Source organism: Nicotiana tabacum, chromosome 17 (genome assembly GCF_000715075.1).
Source record: "Nicotiana tabacum cultivar K326 chromosome 17, ASM71507v2, whole genome shotgun sequence".
NCBI classification, from domain to species: Eukaryota; Viridiplantae; Streptophyta; class Magnoliopsida; order Solanales; family Solanaceae; genus Nicotiana; species Nicotiana tabacum.
In genome coordinates, this window is record NC_134096.1 from 124,327,708 (window position 1) to 124,342,995 (window position 15,288).

At 34.5% G+C, this 15,288-nt stretch overlaps 1 protein-coding gene across 1 annotated transcript; it reads left to right on the plus strand.

Moving 5' to 3' along the window:
* Positions 1 to 3,716: 3,716 nt before the first annotated feature.
* LOC142171632 (putative LRR receptor-like serine/threonine-protein kinase RFK1) lies at positions 3,717 to 14,839 on the plus strand. The gene is made up of 24 exons (XM_075235011.1): positions 3,717 to 3,931; positions 5,232 to 5,406; positions 5,967 to 6,038; positions 6,167 to 6,235; positions 6,315 to 6,386; positions 6,588 to 6,659; positions 6,764 to 6,835; positions 6,920 to 6,991; positions 7,074 to 7,145; positions 7,247 to 7,318; positions 7,402 to 7,473; positions 8,153 to 8,224; positions 8,420 to 8,485; positions 8,730 to 8,792; positions 8,882 to 8,929; positions 9,070 to 9,113; positions 9,471 to 9,859; positions 11,314 to 11,509; positions 12,866 to 13,009; positions 13,199 to 13,317; positions 13,399 to 13,609; positions 13,704 to 13,941; positions 14,047 to 14,197; positions 14,320 to 14,839. Exons 1-24 carry the CDS (start codon positions 3,835 to 3,837, stop codon positions 14,674 to 14,676), a joined length of 3,015 nt encoding a protein of 1,004 aa, XP_075091112.1. The 5' UTR covers positions 3,717 to 3,834; the 3' UTR covers positions 14,677 to 14,839.
* Positions 14,840 to 15,288: the final 449 nt, after the last annotated feature.

Genomic DNA, 15,288 nt, shown 5'->3' on the forward strand with positions numbered 1-15,288 from the left:
TGATAACTTAAATATAAATTTCATACAACGATTCGTACCTTATACAACTATTTTTTAACTTTCATATAACATTCAAATAAAAAAATATATATAATTGTAACATAATACAATTTGCATACAACTTTGATATAATTTTATAATTATTGCATGTCATGTATTCTTCTTATTCTCCAAATATCCTCAGATTTGAGATATGAGCTTCAAAGAATATTCCTAATTGTTTGCAACAACATCCAAATCCAAACAAATAATAGTTTTTGAGAACCTAAATTCGAATTCAAAGCTTCAAAACTTTTTAATGGTTTTCAATGGTGGAGAGTCAAACACCTTCAAAATTTATTGATTGATAGTTTCAATTTGAACACCAATTGTGCAACATGAAAGAAAGTTGCTAAGTTAAAATTCTATATTAAAATAATTAAAATTCATTGATGAATTCCCTGAAAAAAGGAGAGGATAAAAAACATAGAAAAATAAAGCGAGAGAGAGAGAGAGAGAGAGAGAGGAGAGAGAGAGAGAGAGAGAGAGAGAGAGAGAGAGAGAGAGAGAGAGAGAGAGAGAGAGAGAGAGAGAGAGAGAGAGAGAGAGAGAGAGAGAGCAGGGATGGGAAATAATCGATTCCCTATTCAATTCCTAATATAAATGGATACTTATTAATACTAATTTGTATATAATTGGTAAATTGTATATGCCCGTATAATTAAATTAATACTTGATTAGGGAGGGTAATAAAATTTCATATGTAGCATAGGAAGGTAAAAATCCCTTGACGCCTTTGTGAAATCTACTCCTAAAATGTCAAAACAGGTTTGGGCTTTTGAATTTGAACATCACGGGGTCCAATAGTAAAATATTTTTGGGATCTTTCTACAAATAATCGATCATATTCATTGTTTACCTTTTCTAATCATATACATAGATTATACATAATTATACACATATAATACATAAATTATGCATACATTATACCTTCACGACTATTTATAATATTAAACGGTTGGGTAGGCGGCTATTTGAGTTAATTCCTCAATATTCTTTTTGGCAGATACCAGAAGCTTAGTAGGATTCATTGACAGAATCTTCGAAGAAAGCCCCAGTCCATTGAGCCCATTTATGGGCCAGACCTAGAAGAAGGACTCAAGGGCCACATGAAGAGGAAAATTATTTTACATAAATAGTAAGCCAAATTTACTGCTAATTTTTCAAATTGATATATATAGATTATATATGGTTATACACATTTTACGTATAGGATTATAGGTATGTTATATATCCTTTGGTTACTTTTAGTTTAAGGGACTCGGTGGAAGGTTATTTAGGTTAGTTCTTCAATTTTAAATATTATTTTCTTCTCCATTGTATTTTATTTCTGCGATATATCGTTCTCTTTATATAATTGATTTCAATTGATTGTGATTCCATTATTGTCTTTTGATCATGCCTTAATTATAAGAATATTTATTTATACTATGTATTATCTTTTCTTTAAACGTGACAATTAATATTCCAATAATTAGACTGGTTGTAGAAGATTTAATTCTTATTTTCTAAAAGGTTAAATATAAAAGACTAATATTTGAGAGGGAAAGGAGTATAAAATTAGATCCAAGTTGCTCGTTGGTCTTATTCTACACTTTAAAGCCACCTACGGAAAGTGTTACGCCTGGAGTAGTGGTTTAGCGCAAAGGAAAAGCTATACTATAAAAAAAGAATATAGAAGGAAACCAATCAACTCTTTTCTAAGTCAAGAATTGAACCGTGTGATCATTTTAAATTGTAACTCTTCACTTGTATTGAATTTATAAACTTTAAAGATATCACAACTTTAATTAATCCCCGAAAAGCTTAAGAGAGTAGATGGAATAATAGCACATCGTAATAACTCCTTGTTAGACTCCAAATATTTTAAATTTTAATTAAGAAACCTGATTAATTAATATCATTAATTAGATTGATTTAAAAGAGACAACTCTTGTGTAAAGAGAAACAAAGTCAAACAAGAATGTGTTAGTACTATTATCTTTTGGGTTAGAAACGACAGCACTCAAATCAGCTGGCTGGTTTGCATGCATATCTCAGTTCTTAGTCCTGCCTAATTATTCTTATAGTCAACATAAACTATTGTTTTCATGCTGATCTCTTTGATTGAGCTTTTATTTATTTTTTAATTTAAATTCCAACTATAATTTTTTTTTTGTTTTCCTTTAAGGCGGAGATAACATTTTCAGTAGACACGCAAAGAAAGTAAGATCTTGAATATCTAATATATAAAAATCATAAATAGTAAAGAGTAAACACACAAAAAAGTTATGAGATTCAATATCTCGTAAAAAAAATTACGATAGACATTGAGTTGGGGAGGAAGGAGGCGTTTACGGTGGTCCTGGGCAAATTTTAATCTTTAATTGTGAAAATATCAAAGAAATGGAACTATAAAAAATTTCAACTCTTTTAATTACGACTTTTGGACTTTGGATAACACCATTTAATACACCATCAAAAAATTTCAAACTTGAAATGATCCCCATATATCTATATGGATATCATTTCCTCTATGAGATCCTACTTATGCTCACATATTGTAGCTGCCACCTTAGCATATTAGGAGTATTTACCAGTGCTTTCTTTTTAATTTTTTTTTTTTTTATGTTTTGAGAAAATGGAGATTATTTCATCTAATTTAATTTCAGATTAAGCAAGGAGAGATTGCCAGTGATTTTTGTTTTTCAGCTTTTCGAATGATAGAAAAAACATGATTTCCGCTAAAATAAAAATCGACTGTCTCGACATATACAAGAGAAAGAGAAATGACATTGTTTCAGAACTTTATCGGACGATTTCGTTATTCAAGCGCCAGTTAATGTTGCATATGACTTTTCTTCATAGTGGAAATTACATGGGTTGATTAGTCCACACCTATTAGGTAAATGCTGAAGTATATTTTTCTACCAAAAAAATAAAAGAAGAATATTTCTAAAGAAGGTACAAGCGGCTTACATATTCATTGGTACAGTTTGTCCCTAATTAATAAACAATGAATTGTCGTTTCATAAATAATAGGAGTAACGTATAAATTGATAATAATAATACTTTAAGAGTTCTTTTTGTTTAAAAATAAAATATATATATTTATATTTATCTCTTATTCTAAATTCTGTCTCATATAAAATACAATATCCATTCCTCTAATGTATGTATTGCGTAATACCCCACCAACCAAACTATGTGAATGGAGTATTATTTATTGATTTTTTCTAATTTTTCCAGTCAAACAATGTATTATTTCGTCTTAGATTTTATGCTAGGATTATTTTTCTTATTCCCGACCAAAAGACCTCTTAATATAGAAAAATCAAAGCTCGAGGAGGTTTTGAGATTTGACAATTACTCCCATTATAGGAAAATTATGACTAAACTTAGCATCAAATAGTTTGGTTGAAAAATAAATTATTTTATAATTAATTATTTTAAGATTAATTATTCCATTTTCATACAGAAAGAATTAATTTCAAGATTAATTATATTATAATTTTATCCATAACATTTTAAATTTAATCCGAAAATTAATTATGGTAATCACTCATGCCTCAACTTGTACGACTAACACATACGCATGCCTCCAAAATTCCCTGTCAGCCATTTTGATTAGAAAGTATCACGTCTACTTTCTTAGAACATTACATAGATACAGTTCCAGCACCAATCATTTCCAACTTTATACGTATTTTCCCTCTTTTTTGCTGTTTATTTCTTGGGATATTCATACATTTCCTCATGGTGACTTGTGCACTTACTGTTTTCTTAACACATTTTTCTTTCTAATCTTGATGAAAAATGCTCTTATCTGGAAACAGCACAGCTTGGATTTTTACATTGAACTGCTGCTTCTTGTTCTTGATATTTGCTGAGTCCAAAGTGCCTCAAGAAGAAGGTATGCTGCAACTCTTGTCGCTTGCTTTCATGGGTATTTTTGGACTCCATGGGAGTGTGCGTGCGTGTGTGTGTGTGTGTGTGGGGGGGGGGGGGTATACTTTAGCAGATTAAGAAATAGTAAAATTTTTGAGTACAGCTCTCTCTGTATTATAATCTCAAGAGGATGAGGAGTTTTGAGTTTAAAGAAGATTAGAAATAGGTGGAATTACTTCAAATTAGTGAATTTATAGTGAAAAAGTGTGTACTTTGCTGTTCTCAGATGTATAAATCATAGAATATTACAGTTCGTTACCGAATTTCTGAAATTCATGCTATGTCTAGTGGTTGAGATGCTCCATTTAGGCAATACTGTGATTTGCCTGTTTAGCCATGGAAGTGTTGGCTTTGAATCTGGGGCAGTTCATAATTAACAGCTTGTTTGGATGGGTGTTACCTATTCTATGGTATCGTATTGTTTCTTTAAATACAATGTTTGTTTTGATTATTACTTTAATTTTATTATATCGTATTATTAAATCCATCGTTACGTAACGATGAAAAGTGCCACTTTATGGAACAACAAATTTGGTGTGGTAGCGTCGTTTCCTTGCTTTTTTTCTCTCATCTTGCCCTTCCTTATTACTATTAAATACTCATATTTTATCATTTATCCTATTATATAATAATTCTACTTCCTATCCTATTTTTTATTAGTAATGTTGCAAGTTTATTCTTCGTAATGTTAGTACGTGACGTTATGAAAGGACGACAAACGATACAATCTATCCAAATGCTGTATTCATCAAACAATACAATACAATACGATACATTATGAAACGACACGTAACAACAATCCAAACAAGTTGTTTAAGTCATTTCTTGAATTTTGCTATGATCTAGAAAGACCAAAAAAACAAAAAAAATTATTATTCTTTTCCTTTTATTGCTGGAAGTTTGGTCTTTTTGTCCAAATTTATTCAAATTGTAGTTTTGTTGTGCAACTATTGTTCGGTATAAGAGGCGAAGCCTGAATTTCAAATTTATGGGTTCTGAATTTTAGAACGACAACGTCAAGTTCCATTAACTTGGTTCTACACTTTATATTGTTTTTATATTTAATGAATTTTTTAACACAAATACACTATTTGAACAATAGCTAATGGGCTCGGCCGAACCCGTAGTCGGGCTTCTAGATCCGCCCCTGTTCGGAATAATATTTTTAAGGCTGCAGTTTCTTTTGAAGTTAGTTTGAGGGTTCAGTTTGTATTATCAAATGTGGATTATACTGGTTAATTTCAACCTTACTGGTTGTTTTTCAGTGGATGTCCTCCAACAAATCGCCAAAACCATGGGTGCAACATATATGAGTTTCGATGCAGATTCATGCAGAATTGAAGAGGTTGGAGTCAGAGTTAAGCCACATGGGTGGTCTGAGAATATTGTTGAATGTGATCGTGGCATCGGAAGTGACGAATTTGACCACATCTCAAAAATGTGAGGCATTTACACCTTATTACTAAATCAAGATTGTTTAGTTTGCTTCTAGCCTTTTAGCTTGTCATGCATGCTTTCGTTCTACCGCTACAATAGTACTATGAGTGTGACCAATATCTACATGCTTATCAATGTCACCCCAAAGCCAGCTTGGGGACGATCCAACTTGATAAATTGAAAGAACGAACTCAAGGAATTTCGAAGTGAAGAAGTTTCAGATTTTTCATGAACTTCCTTTCCGCTGGACCATTATGTATGGTTGCTTGAAAGGTTAATTCAAACTTAAGTATTCCTGGAGCTTGTAAAGAGAAACATCATAGGATATGCTTTAATTAGGTTTAGAAAAGCTATGTCAATACAGAAGTTTCCTTTTAGTGACTTCATACTAACTCTTCTTTCTCAAATTGACTAAATATACCACTCATTATCTGATTTCCTTTATCAGAAGAAGTCATTTTCGTATTTTTCTTCTTTTGTGTGCGTGCGTGCCCACATCTTATTTTTTTTCTATTGCAATTGGTTTCGTAATTGATGTCTGTATATTATATTCACCTATGCAGTATGTTAAAGGGTTTAAGTCTTCCAGGAGTTCTCCCACCTGAATTGGTAAAGCTTCCCAACATCCGACAAATGTAAGAGCTGTTCTCGACCATTTCCACAATTGAAATTTTCCTAATTGATGTCACTAGCTTCTTTTTTCTTGCCAATATCAACATCACTCACTAAATCTTTTGCCTTTTTCTTCGTGCCCCATTTATAGTGATTTTGCATACAACTATCTCAGTGGTAGAATACCAGTTGAGTGGGCCACAACACAGTTGACTAACATGTAATAACCCACTTCTTTCCGCTGATCAGTTTTGTCATGTTTTCACTTGCAAATTGTAACTGTATACTTTTTGATCCAGCTCTGTTCTTGTAAACCGGTTGTCAGGGGGAATCCCAAAGGAGTTGGGAAACATCACCAGCCTTTTATACCTGTATGTATTCAATTTCTTTCGAACTTACTTCAATGACATCAGTCGAGACTGGATTCTCCTAACTAGATGGAGACCACAAATTTGTCCATATTATTGATATATATTAAAAAAGGAAAATGAAGTGGTTATTTTTTCCAAATATAATTTTGGTGGTTATTTCCTCTCATTGTTCCTAGCATTGAAAATGGATCTTTTAACCAGGAACCTCGAGGGGAACCAATTTTCAGGCACTGTTCCTTCTGAACTAGGGAAATTGATCTACATGGAAACCCTGTAAGACCTCTCTTTGTTATCTTCTCCTAAAGCAAACTTGAAAAACAATTGACACCTGTATGACCGATGCATAGATGAGTGACTTTATCTTTTTCTAATTTCAGGATTTTATCCTCCAACCAATTGGTGGGAGAGGTGCCAACTTCATTTTCTGAACTCGTAAATTTAACGGATTTGTAAGAACATACATCCTAGCCCAGCTTTTAGCTCCTTCCTTTTTCGGGAAATTGTATACCTCACAGTATATTTTTACTATACAGTAGGATAAATGATAACAATTTCAGCGGACAGATTCCAGATTTCATACAGAACTGGAAACAACTTACCAAACTGTAAGGTCTTTGGAAATGCCTCCCAAACTTCAAAAAAAAAGAATTGACAGAGTTTCTAACTTTTTCTTGATGATATATGAAGAGAGTTGCATGCCACCGGACTAGAAGGTCCCATTCCATCAAACATATCTCTTCTGAATAAGTTAACAGATTTGTGAGTAATAGAACCTTTCAATATTATCTTAACTACTTTCATTAGATTTTTGTAGAGCTTTTACTCTTTGCTAGTTATCTCATGGGCAATTTCGTATACAGGAGGATCAGTGACATAGGTGGACCAGCTCAGGCATTTCCTCCACTGAGCGATATCATGGGCTTGGTAACCTTGTATGTCAAATTGTACTGATATATGGAAATCATTGTACAATGGACATTCTAGTTTTCCTTAAGTTTATTAAATATGGATACAGGGTATTGAGAAACTGCAGCCTTTCTGGAGAACTTCCTGTATATATTTGGGCGATGAAGGATCTGCATACGTTGTAAGTTATCGACATACAGTTAGGCAAAATAAATTTTTCTGCTTCGACTATGACTGTCCTCTGTATTAGATATCATGTTGATATTGTGCTTCCTGAGCTCTCATTGATGTCTTTTTCCTTAATATCAACTTCATGTTGATATTTTCTTTTAATTACTCTTCTCATCCTTCCTCTTCTTGTATCTCTCCGGTACATTTTTTAGTTTAACATATAGAGTCACTCTTTTATACATTTTGCTCTTTTATACATGGCTCTTGATAGGAAGGTGTGGAGGTCGGGCATTAGGGTTGAAGGTTAGGAGGGAGTCGAGCATTAGCGTTATTATTGGTTGTTGTTATTGCTTTTCCATCTATTTTCTGTTTCTTACGATGCGTATATTCTGCTTTTTGTTCCTGTCATAGATTCTATTGTCTATTTTCGTCTTCTTGAGCTGAGAGTCTCTCGGAAACAGCCTCTCTACCCCTCCGGGGTAGGGGTAAGGTATGCGTACATTCTACTCTCCCCAGACCCCACTTGTGGGATTTTACTGGGTTGTTGTGGGTTGTTGTTGTTGTTGTTGCTCTTCAATATACATGTGGCAGTTGTAAGAGTTCGTGACACACAGATTCATCTCCTCCTTCTAAGAGTTCAAATGGTAAAGTACTTTCTAATCATGATTTTCTGTTTAATTTTACTGCAGAGACGTTACCTTCAACAAGTTAGTCGGAGGAATCCCAAACAATATTAGTGCTAGAAGTATGCTGAAATTTGTGTAAGTTGAATTGCAAAAGGTGGATTTCTGGGAAATTATCCCCTTTTGATTTTTCTGTTAGCAAGTTAAAGCAGTCTCTTCTCTTTTCTTCTCAAGCTTTTTTTTCTCATACCCAAACATCTTGGAGTATGAAGCATATAACATATTGTCGTACTTCCAGCTTTGCTCTTGCTTGAAAGTGAAAGGAGTGAGTAGGTTTCTTACTGGCAACATGCTCAGTGGAGTTATACCTGACTCAATTTTGAAGGATGGAATAAATGTGTAAGTCTACATTTGTTAATATTCTAATTTCATAAACACTTTCTTCTTGTGTATGATAGGATCAGTCTTTGCGGAACATGTTATATTTATTATTCAAAAACACAGTGATCGTACACTGGCGTGCCAAAGCAATTTTGATTCATTGATCTCGGCAGTTTTTCCCCACATTTTGTCTTCATGCGGATCTCACAAATGCTTGTTCATAATTGGTAAGATGGTATCTGACAGCATTCGTCACATGCAGTGATCTTTCCTACAATAATTTTACATGGCAAGGACCTGACCAACATGCTTGTCAGCAAAATATGTAAGCAAAGGTCCTTATTTGTTAATTCCTGCTCTTAAGTTATTTTACTGGATGAGCATATATGGTTCTGAGAATTATTCCTACTACAGGAATCTGTATGTAAACTTGTACAAGAGCTCTGCAGCAGCAAGCCCCTTGTAAGAGGATTCTTCTAATTATTCTGAAACATTAAAATTCTGATTCATGATGAAACTGAGGGAAAAAGGAAGTGCAAAGCTTTGCTTTCTCATCTGATTCAAATTTGGGTCTAACTGCTTTTGCGCTTTAACTTCTACAGAAGGAGAATTCTTCCATGTACAGAGGATTTCACTTGTCCTCGGTGTAAGTATGTTCTTTTCTTCTCTGGAAAGTTATACAATTTCATATGAAAAACACAAACCAACAGTAAAGAATCTGATGCTTACTCTTTAGACCCTTGGCGTTCTCTCGACAACTCGAGTAGCAAACTGCTCAACTATCAAAGAGACAGTAGCACATTAGTATCATCTGTTATATTAAAATGCCAATACATTTTAATGTTGGATTCAGTCCTAAAGTCATATATCTACAGGTTTTAAGGTGATTTGTGGATTCATAACCTAATGATTGGAAATATTCTCTGCTTGATTATTCTCCCAACATGAGAAATATTTTGAGCACCATGATTTGAGCACTGAATTCTACAATTTTCCTTGCCAGATGGGTGCTCATTACATGTTAATTGTGGTGGAAATGATTATACCGTAAAGGAGGGCGGCCGAGAGGTTAATTATGAAGGAGATGCAGGAGTTGATGGTGGTTCTGCTAGATATTTCAGTACTAGTACCAATTTTTGGGGATTGAGTAGCACTGGGGACTTTATGGATGATAATAACGATCAAAATGCTCGTTTTATTGAAAGTACACCATCAAAAAGCCTCTCTGAATTGTACAATAATGCGCGGATGTCTCCCCTCTCGCTCACTTACTTCCATTATTGCTTGGAGAATGGGAGTTACAATGTCAGCTTGGATTTTGCTGAAATAACTTTTACAAATGAGAGCACCTATACCAGTCTTGGAAGGCGAGTGTTTGATATATACATTCAGGTTGGTATGTTAATTAGAAAACTTTCTATGCTGTTAAAATATGATTGGATGTGTGAAGACAGAGGAAAAGAAGGGAGAACCTGTACTGAATTTTGTTGTTAACAATTTCAGGTTGGTATGTTAATTAGATAAGTTTCTATGCTGTTAAAATATGATTGGATGTGTGAAGATAGAGGAAAAGAAGGGAGAACCTGTACTGAATTTTGTTGTTAACAATATACAATAAGATCCTTATATGGAATTTTGGACTACTAGAAATAAGGTAAGTTTAATCTTAATGAAATAAAAAAAGTTATTAAACAAGGAAAATTACCCATACACTTAGATTCCTTATTGTAACAGAATTAGAAAGAATATTCTCTAGTATTAACCTAAAATATATTTGAACACATTTACTGTATTAATTCTCTTTTCTTTCAACACGTCCCTCATCTCAAGGTGGTGAAGCAACTTGAGTTCGTAAAGTTTAGCTCAAAAGTGACATGACACTACCTTGAGACGAAACTGACAAGATATGACACTACCATAAATCCATTAGACATGATCGAATTTGAGGACATTCATGCTGCCAGCTTAACAAGATATCTAAACGAAAGTAAGCATGCTGCCAGCTTGATTAGACAGCTGACAATATTTGACGATCAAATGCTGCTGACCAGGCATTGACTATAAACATGTAGCTGGATAAGTCGTGACTGGAAATGTTTTCTGGATGGCAATATGATGCTGTCTGAATGGTGACTTGTTGGCTGGCTAGAAAATTATAGATTGTCAACTTGACAGGTCAATAAACGTGGACTGATGATATCAAAATCTAGACAAATGTGAACTGTCGATATGTGGCACGTGCTGCCCAAAAAAAGGGCCTGAAGAGAGACTAGGCGTTGACTAGAAACATATCGAGTTGCAACTAGAAAGTTTCTCTGAATAATGACTTGTCAGCTTACTGGACAAACATAGACTGTAACTTGACAGGTCGACAGATTTGAACTGATGATATCAGCCCTAGGGCAACTGTGGACTGTTTATAAGTGGAACGAGGGCCCAAAACAATGGCCTGAATAGACATGTAATAATGGTGTTGCTTGACCAGTAACTAGAAAGATACAAGACTAGTAAAATTATGAAAAAAATGAAAAACCTTGTCTGTATAGGTGGCATGAGATGGAAGCTATTAGATATATAACAAGATAGTAGAGTCTCCGATCCTTGTGAGATTAAATGAAAAGAAGCTCCTTATGTAGGAGTTAAGACTACTAGAAATAAGATAACTTTAACTTATATGAAATAAGAGAAGTTATTAAATTAGGAAAATTTCCTATATATTGAGATTCCTTATTATGAAAAATTTAGGAAGAATATTCTTTCATTCTATTAACCTAAAAATACTCTTAACACTTTACTGCATTTTCTCCTGACAAAAAGATGCTTACACGATCTTCTTTCTGCTCCAGGAGAAATTAGTTTGGAAAGATTTCAATATTGTGAATGAGGCTGATGGAGTTCAAAAACCCGTAGTAAGGCATTTTAACACCAGTGTAACAGATAATACCTTGGAGATTCGATTTTACTGGGCTGGCAAAGGCACTACCAGAATCCCAGTTAGAGGGAATTACGGCCCCCTCATATCTGCTATTTCACTCAAACCAAGTAAGTTTCCTCAACCTTCATCATCCAAAGGGGAATGACAAAGTATATCCAATTTTATACTTTCACTTGGTTTCTTTCTTTGTAATATATTGTGTATTTAAAGGATGTCTCGTAAAAAATCCTACAGAGATATTCTAGATATCATCTGATCAGGTCACAGGATTGGTTACTTGCTTCTAGAAAAACACTGCAACGGAATGAATGATTACATGCTCTGCTAGACTACTTGTGGGGTTGACAATGCTTATCAACTTCCATGTAAAAGATGTTGGTTTTCTAGGTTCCATGATCCAAGTCAATATGAGGGAAATCTGATTCTAGCCCATTCTTCTCCCTGTTGTTTGAACACCTGTTGGTTTCTGAAATTGCAAAAGATAACTGGTTGAGTATCTATCTCAACAATTGATTTGCTTTGGTCGCTTCAGAGTTGCTTCGTTTTTCTAGAGACCACAAGTAAAATATTATCAGCATCAAAAGCCAATTTGTGAACCTTTACTTGGCCTGCTCCAAGTGATTGAAAGAGTAATTTTTCATTAGCATTCCTAATTTATTATTGGGCAAACTAGTTTCTTTAAACCAAGCTCTTAAACTTCATTCCTGGCTTGATCTGCTTGTGGTTCTGTACCATCTATAAGTATTAGTATGTTCCCTGATTTGTGTTTCTACAAGCTCTCCTAATTCTTAATGAAAGGTAGCTTTTAATTCCCTGGAACTCCTAAAGTATTTGCCTTTCTTTTATATACGTATTGTATCTATTTAATCAGCTCTTCGTTTGTATGAACAATCAAAAGCCAAGTGTAATTGGTCTTTGCAAGTTCCGGGCTTGCAGCAGACAAGTTCGATGCATATATTAGTACAGCACATGTAAATGCGGCACATGTGTTTTCCAGAATCTCCTGCGTAAAAGGGATGAACTATGTATATCTTCAGAAATAGTAATATTAACGGGAAAGTTCACCATTTAAATTGATGTGAAACTTTCTAAGCTGATGCTTTAGAAATGGAACAAGTCTATGCAAGACTGAAATGGTTGTTTTCGTCCCCCCCCCCCCCCCCTCCCCCCTCCCCTTTTTTTTTGTGTAATGCTCAGAGGCAGCGGGAACTGGTGAAATATGGGTCATTCTATATGGCCGTGGAACTCCATTTTCATAATTTTGGTTGAAATAGCAAACCGAAGTCCTTTTTCTCAGCTTGAAGGAGGGTTGATGAGTGTAAACATATTTACTTTGTTTTTATTTTCCCATGAATGACATGTGCATGTTCAATAAACTTGATGAAATCTTAGCTGATTGAATCTCATTTTCTGTTGCACTGCTGCTGCATACACGTAACAATTTTGTCTTCATTTCTGTGCAGCTTTTAAATCTTGTTCAGAGGGAGATAAAAAGAGTGTGACTGTTTATGTTATTGTTGGAGTAGGGGCAACATGCATTTTCCTGTTGGTAATGAGCACACTTTGGTGGAAAGGGTATCTGCAATGCAAAAAGAGACAGAGAAAAGGTGATCACTGAACATGTGTTAGAAAGAAGTAACTTTAACTAGCAAATTCTGTGATTAGGCAGTTGATCCATGCATTGCTGATCTGAAAGAGCACATTCTACTGAAATGATAATCAACAAAATCTCACTATCCAGAAGTTATGAGTTGTAAATAGATGACTAACCATTAAAGACTCTATTTCCATGACAGATTTAGAAGGCATGGAGCTGCAGACTGTTTCTTTTGCTTTAAAGCAAATAAAGGCTGCCACTAACAACTTTGATGCTTCTAACAAGATAGGGGAAGGTGGTTTTGGCGCAGTTTACAAGGTATCATTATGGGAACAATAGTAATGGTAGCATCTTTGTTATCATTATTGTTTGTGAACTCTGACCAAGTATTTGATGTAGGGCCGGTTATCTGATGGTACTTCAGTTGCAGTGAAGCAGCTCTCACATCAATCAAGACAGGGAAACCGTGAATTCTTAAATGAGATTGGCATGATTTCTTGTTTGCAACACCCAAATCTTGTTAAGCTGCATGGTTGCTGCATTGAAGGGACTGAATTACTGCTCGTATATGAATACTTGGAGAACAATAGCCTTGCTCGTGCACTATTTAGTAAGTTATTCATTCACTTTTAAAAAAAATTCTAAACTACTACCAGCTCTCTATGAAATGTCTATTAACATTTTAGTATGATGGACAACTTTAGATCCAGAGAAAAGTCAATTGATACTTGATTGGCCGACAAGGTTCAAGATTTGTGTTGGGATTGCTAAAGGTCTAGCTTACCTTCATGAGGAATCAAGCCTTAAAATTGTACACAGAGACATTAAAGCTACTAATGTACTGCTAGATAAAGATCTAAATCCCAAAATTTCGGACTTCGGGCTGGCTAGACTTACTGAAGATGAGAAGACCTATATTAGCACTCGAGTTGCTGGAACAATGTATGTTTCAATGCAGAATTCAAACTAGATTTTCTTTTTGCCTTTATCCTGTCATCAGTGTGGTTAGGTAAAATTTGTGGCATAATTGTATGTTAATAACTGCAGAGGATACATGGCACCAGAGTATGCACTGTGGGGTTATTTGTCCTACAAAGCAGATGTCTACAGCTTTGGGATTGTCCTTCTTGAAATTGTTAGCGGCAAGAACAACAATAACTATGCCCCTTCCGACAATTTCATTTGTCTTTTAGACTGGGTATCTTCCTTTACCTTTATTGTTAATGCACTTCAAGACAGCCAGACCATTCTGCTATTTTTAAGATTGAGAATCGTTGAACTCTTTTAACCGAAAAACCTCCATATAAAATTTTATTGCAGGCCTGTCACTTGCTACAAAATGGAAAAATAGAGGAGCTTGTCGATGATAAATTGGGTTCTCGTTTCAGCAAAGCAGAAGCAGAAAGGATAATAAAAGTAGCACTATTATGCACTAGTGCGACACCATCACTCAGGCCTGTAATGTCTGAGGCTGTAGGCATGCTTGAAGGACAAAGAGATGTCCCTGATGAAATCCCAGAAGCAAGTACGTATTCTGATGATTTGAGATTTAAAGCCTTGAAAGATTTCCAACGAGAGAGGCTAAATCAAAGCGCATCAAGTAATCAAGCTCAATTAGCAAGCATACAAACTGCCTCTGATCTCTGTGAATACAACCCGGAATCAAGATCTGACTGACTCTATAATTTTATCTTTCTTAGTAATCTCTTGCCGGTGTAGAGCAGTGGTTTATGGTTCCTGAGGGACTGCATTGGTTCAAATACTCTCATGGAGTAGGATTGTTGTAACTATTTGTATATTAATTCTTTTGTGAGTGAGATGTCTATAAAATGTTCATAAATCTCCCAAGAAAAAGTGTCAGGGCACCATTCTAGTGGTGCTACAATGTTTTTTAAAATCTCCCAAGAAAAAGACAAATCTGTTATAAAATGAAAGCAACTTAGTAAAACATGAACAAGACATGTTATGAAATAAAAGCAATTTAGTAAAACATGAACAAGAAATGGAGATAGAGAGAAGGAAGAGATATTCTTCTTCAATTGTGTGTATCTTCCTATCTATTACAAGGCCTTTATATAGGCATGAAAAGTGAAGAAAAATATGTCATTGAATATGTCATTAAGCATAGAAATATGTCATTAAGCATTTGAGAAGATCATGGAGGAAGAGTAGACATCCACCATAGTTTGATTTTTCTTATAACACTCCCCCTTGGATGTCTATAGATAATGTGCCTCGTTAAAACCTTATTAGGAAAAAATCCTATGGGAAAAAAAATCCTAGTGAAGG

Bases quoted from the DNA above. Each gene is read 5' to 3' on its own strand.
- LOC142171632 (XM_075235011.1), top strand. From the start codon at position 3,835: ATGCTCTTATCTGGAAACAGCACAGCTTGGATTTTTACATTGAACTGC. The intron at 8,486-8,729 runs GTAAGTCTACAT...CGTCACATGCAG, and splicing joins TTGAAGGATGGAATAAATGT to TGATCTTTCCTACAATAATT. The intron at 9,860-11,313 runs GTTGGTATGTTA...TTTCTGCTCCAG, and splicing joins TGTTTGATATATACATTCAG to GAGAAATTAGTTTGGAAAGA.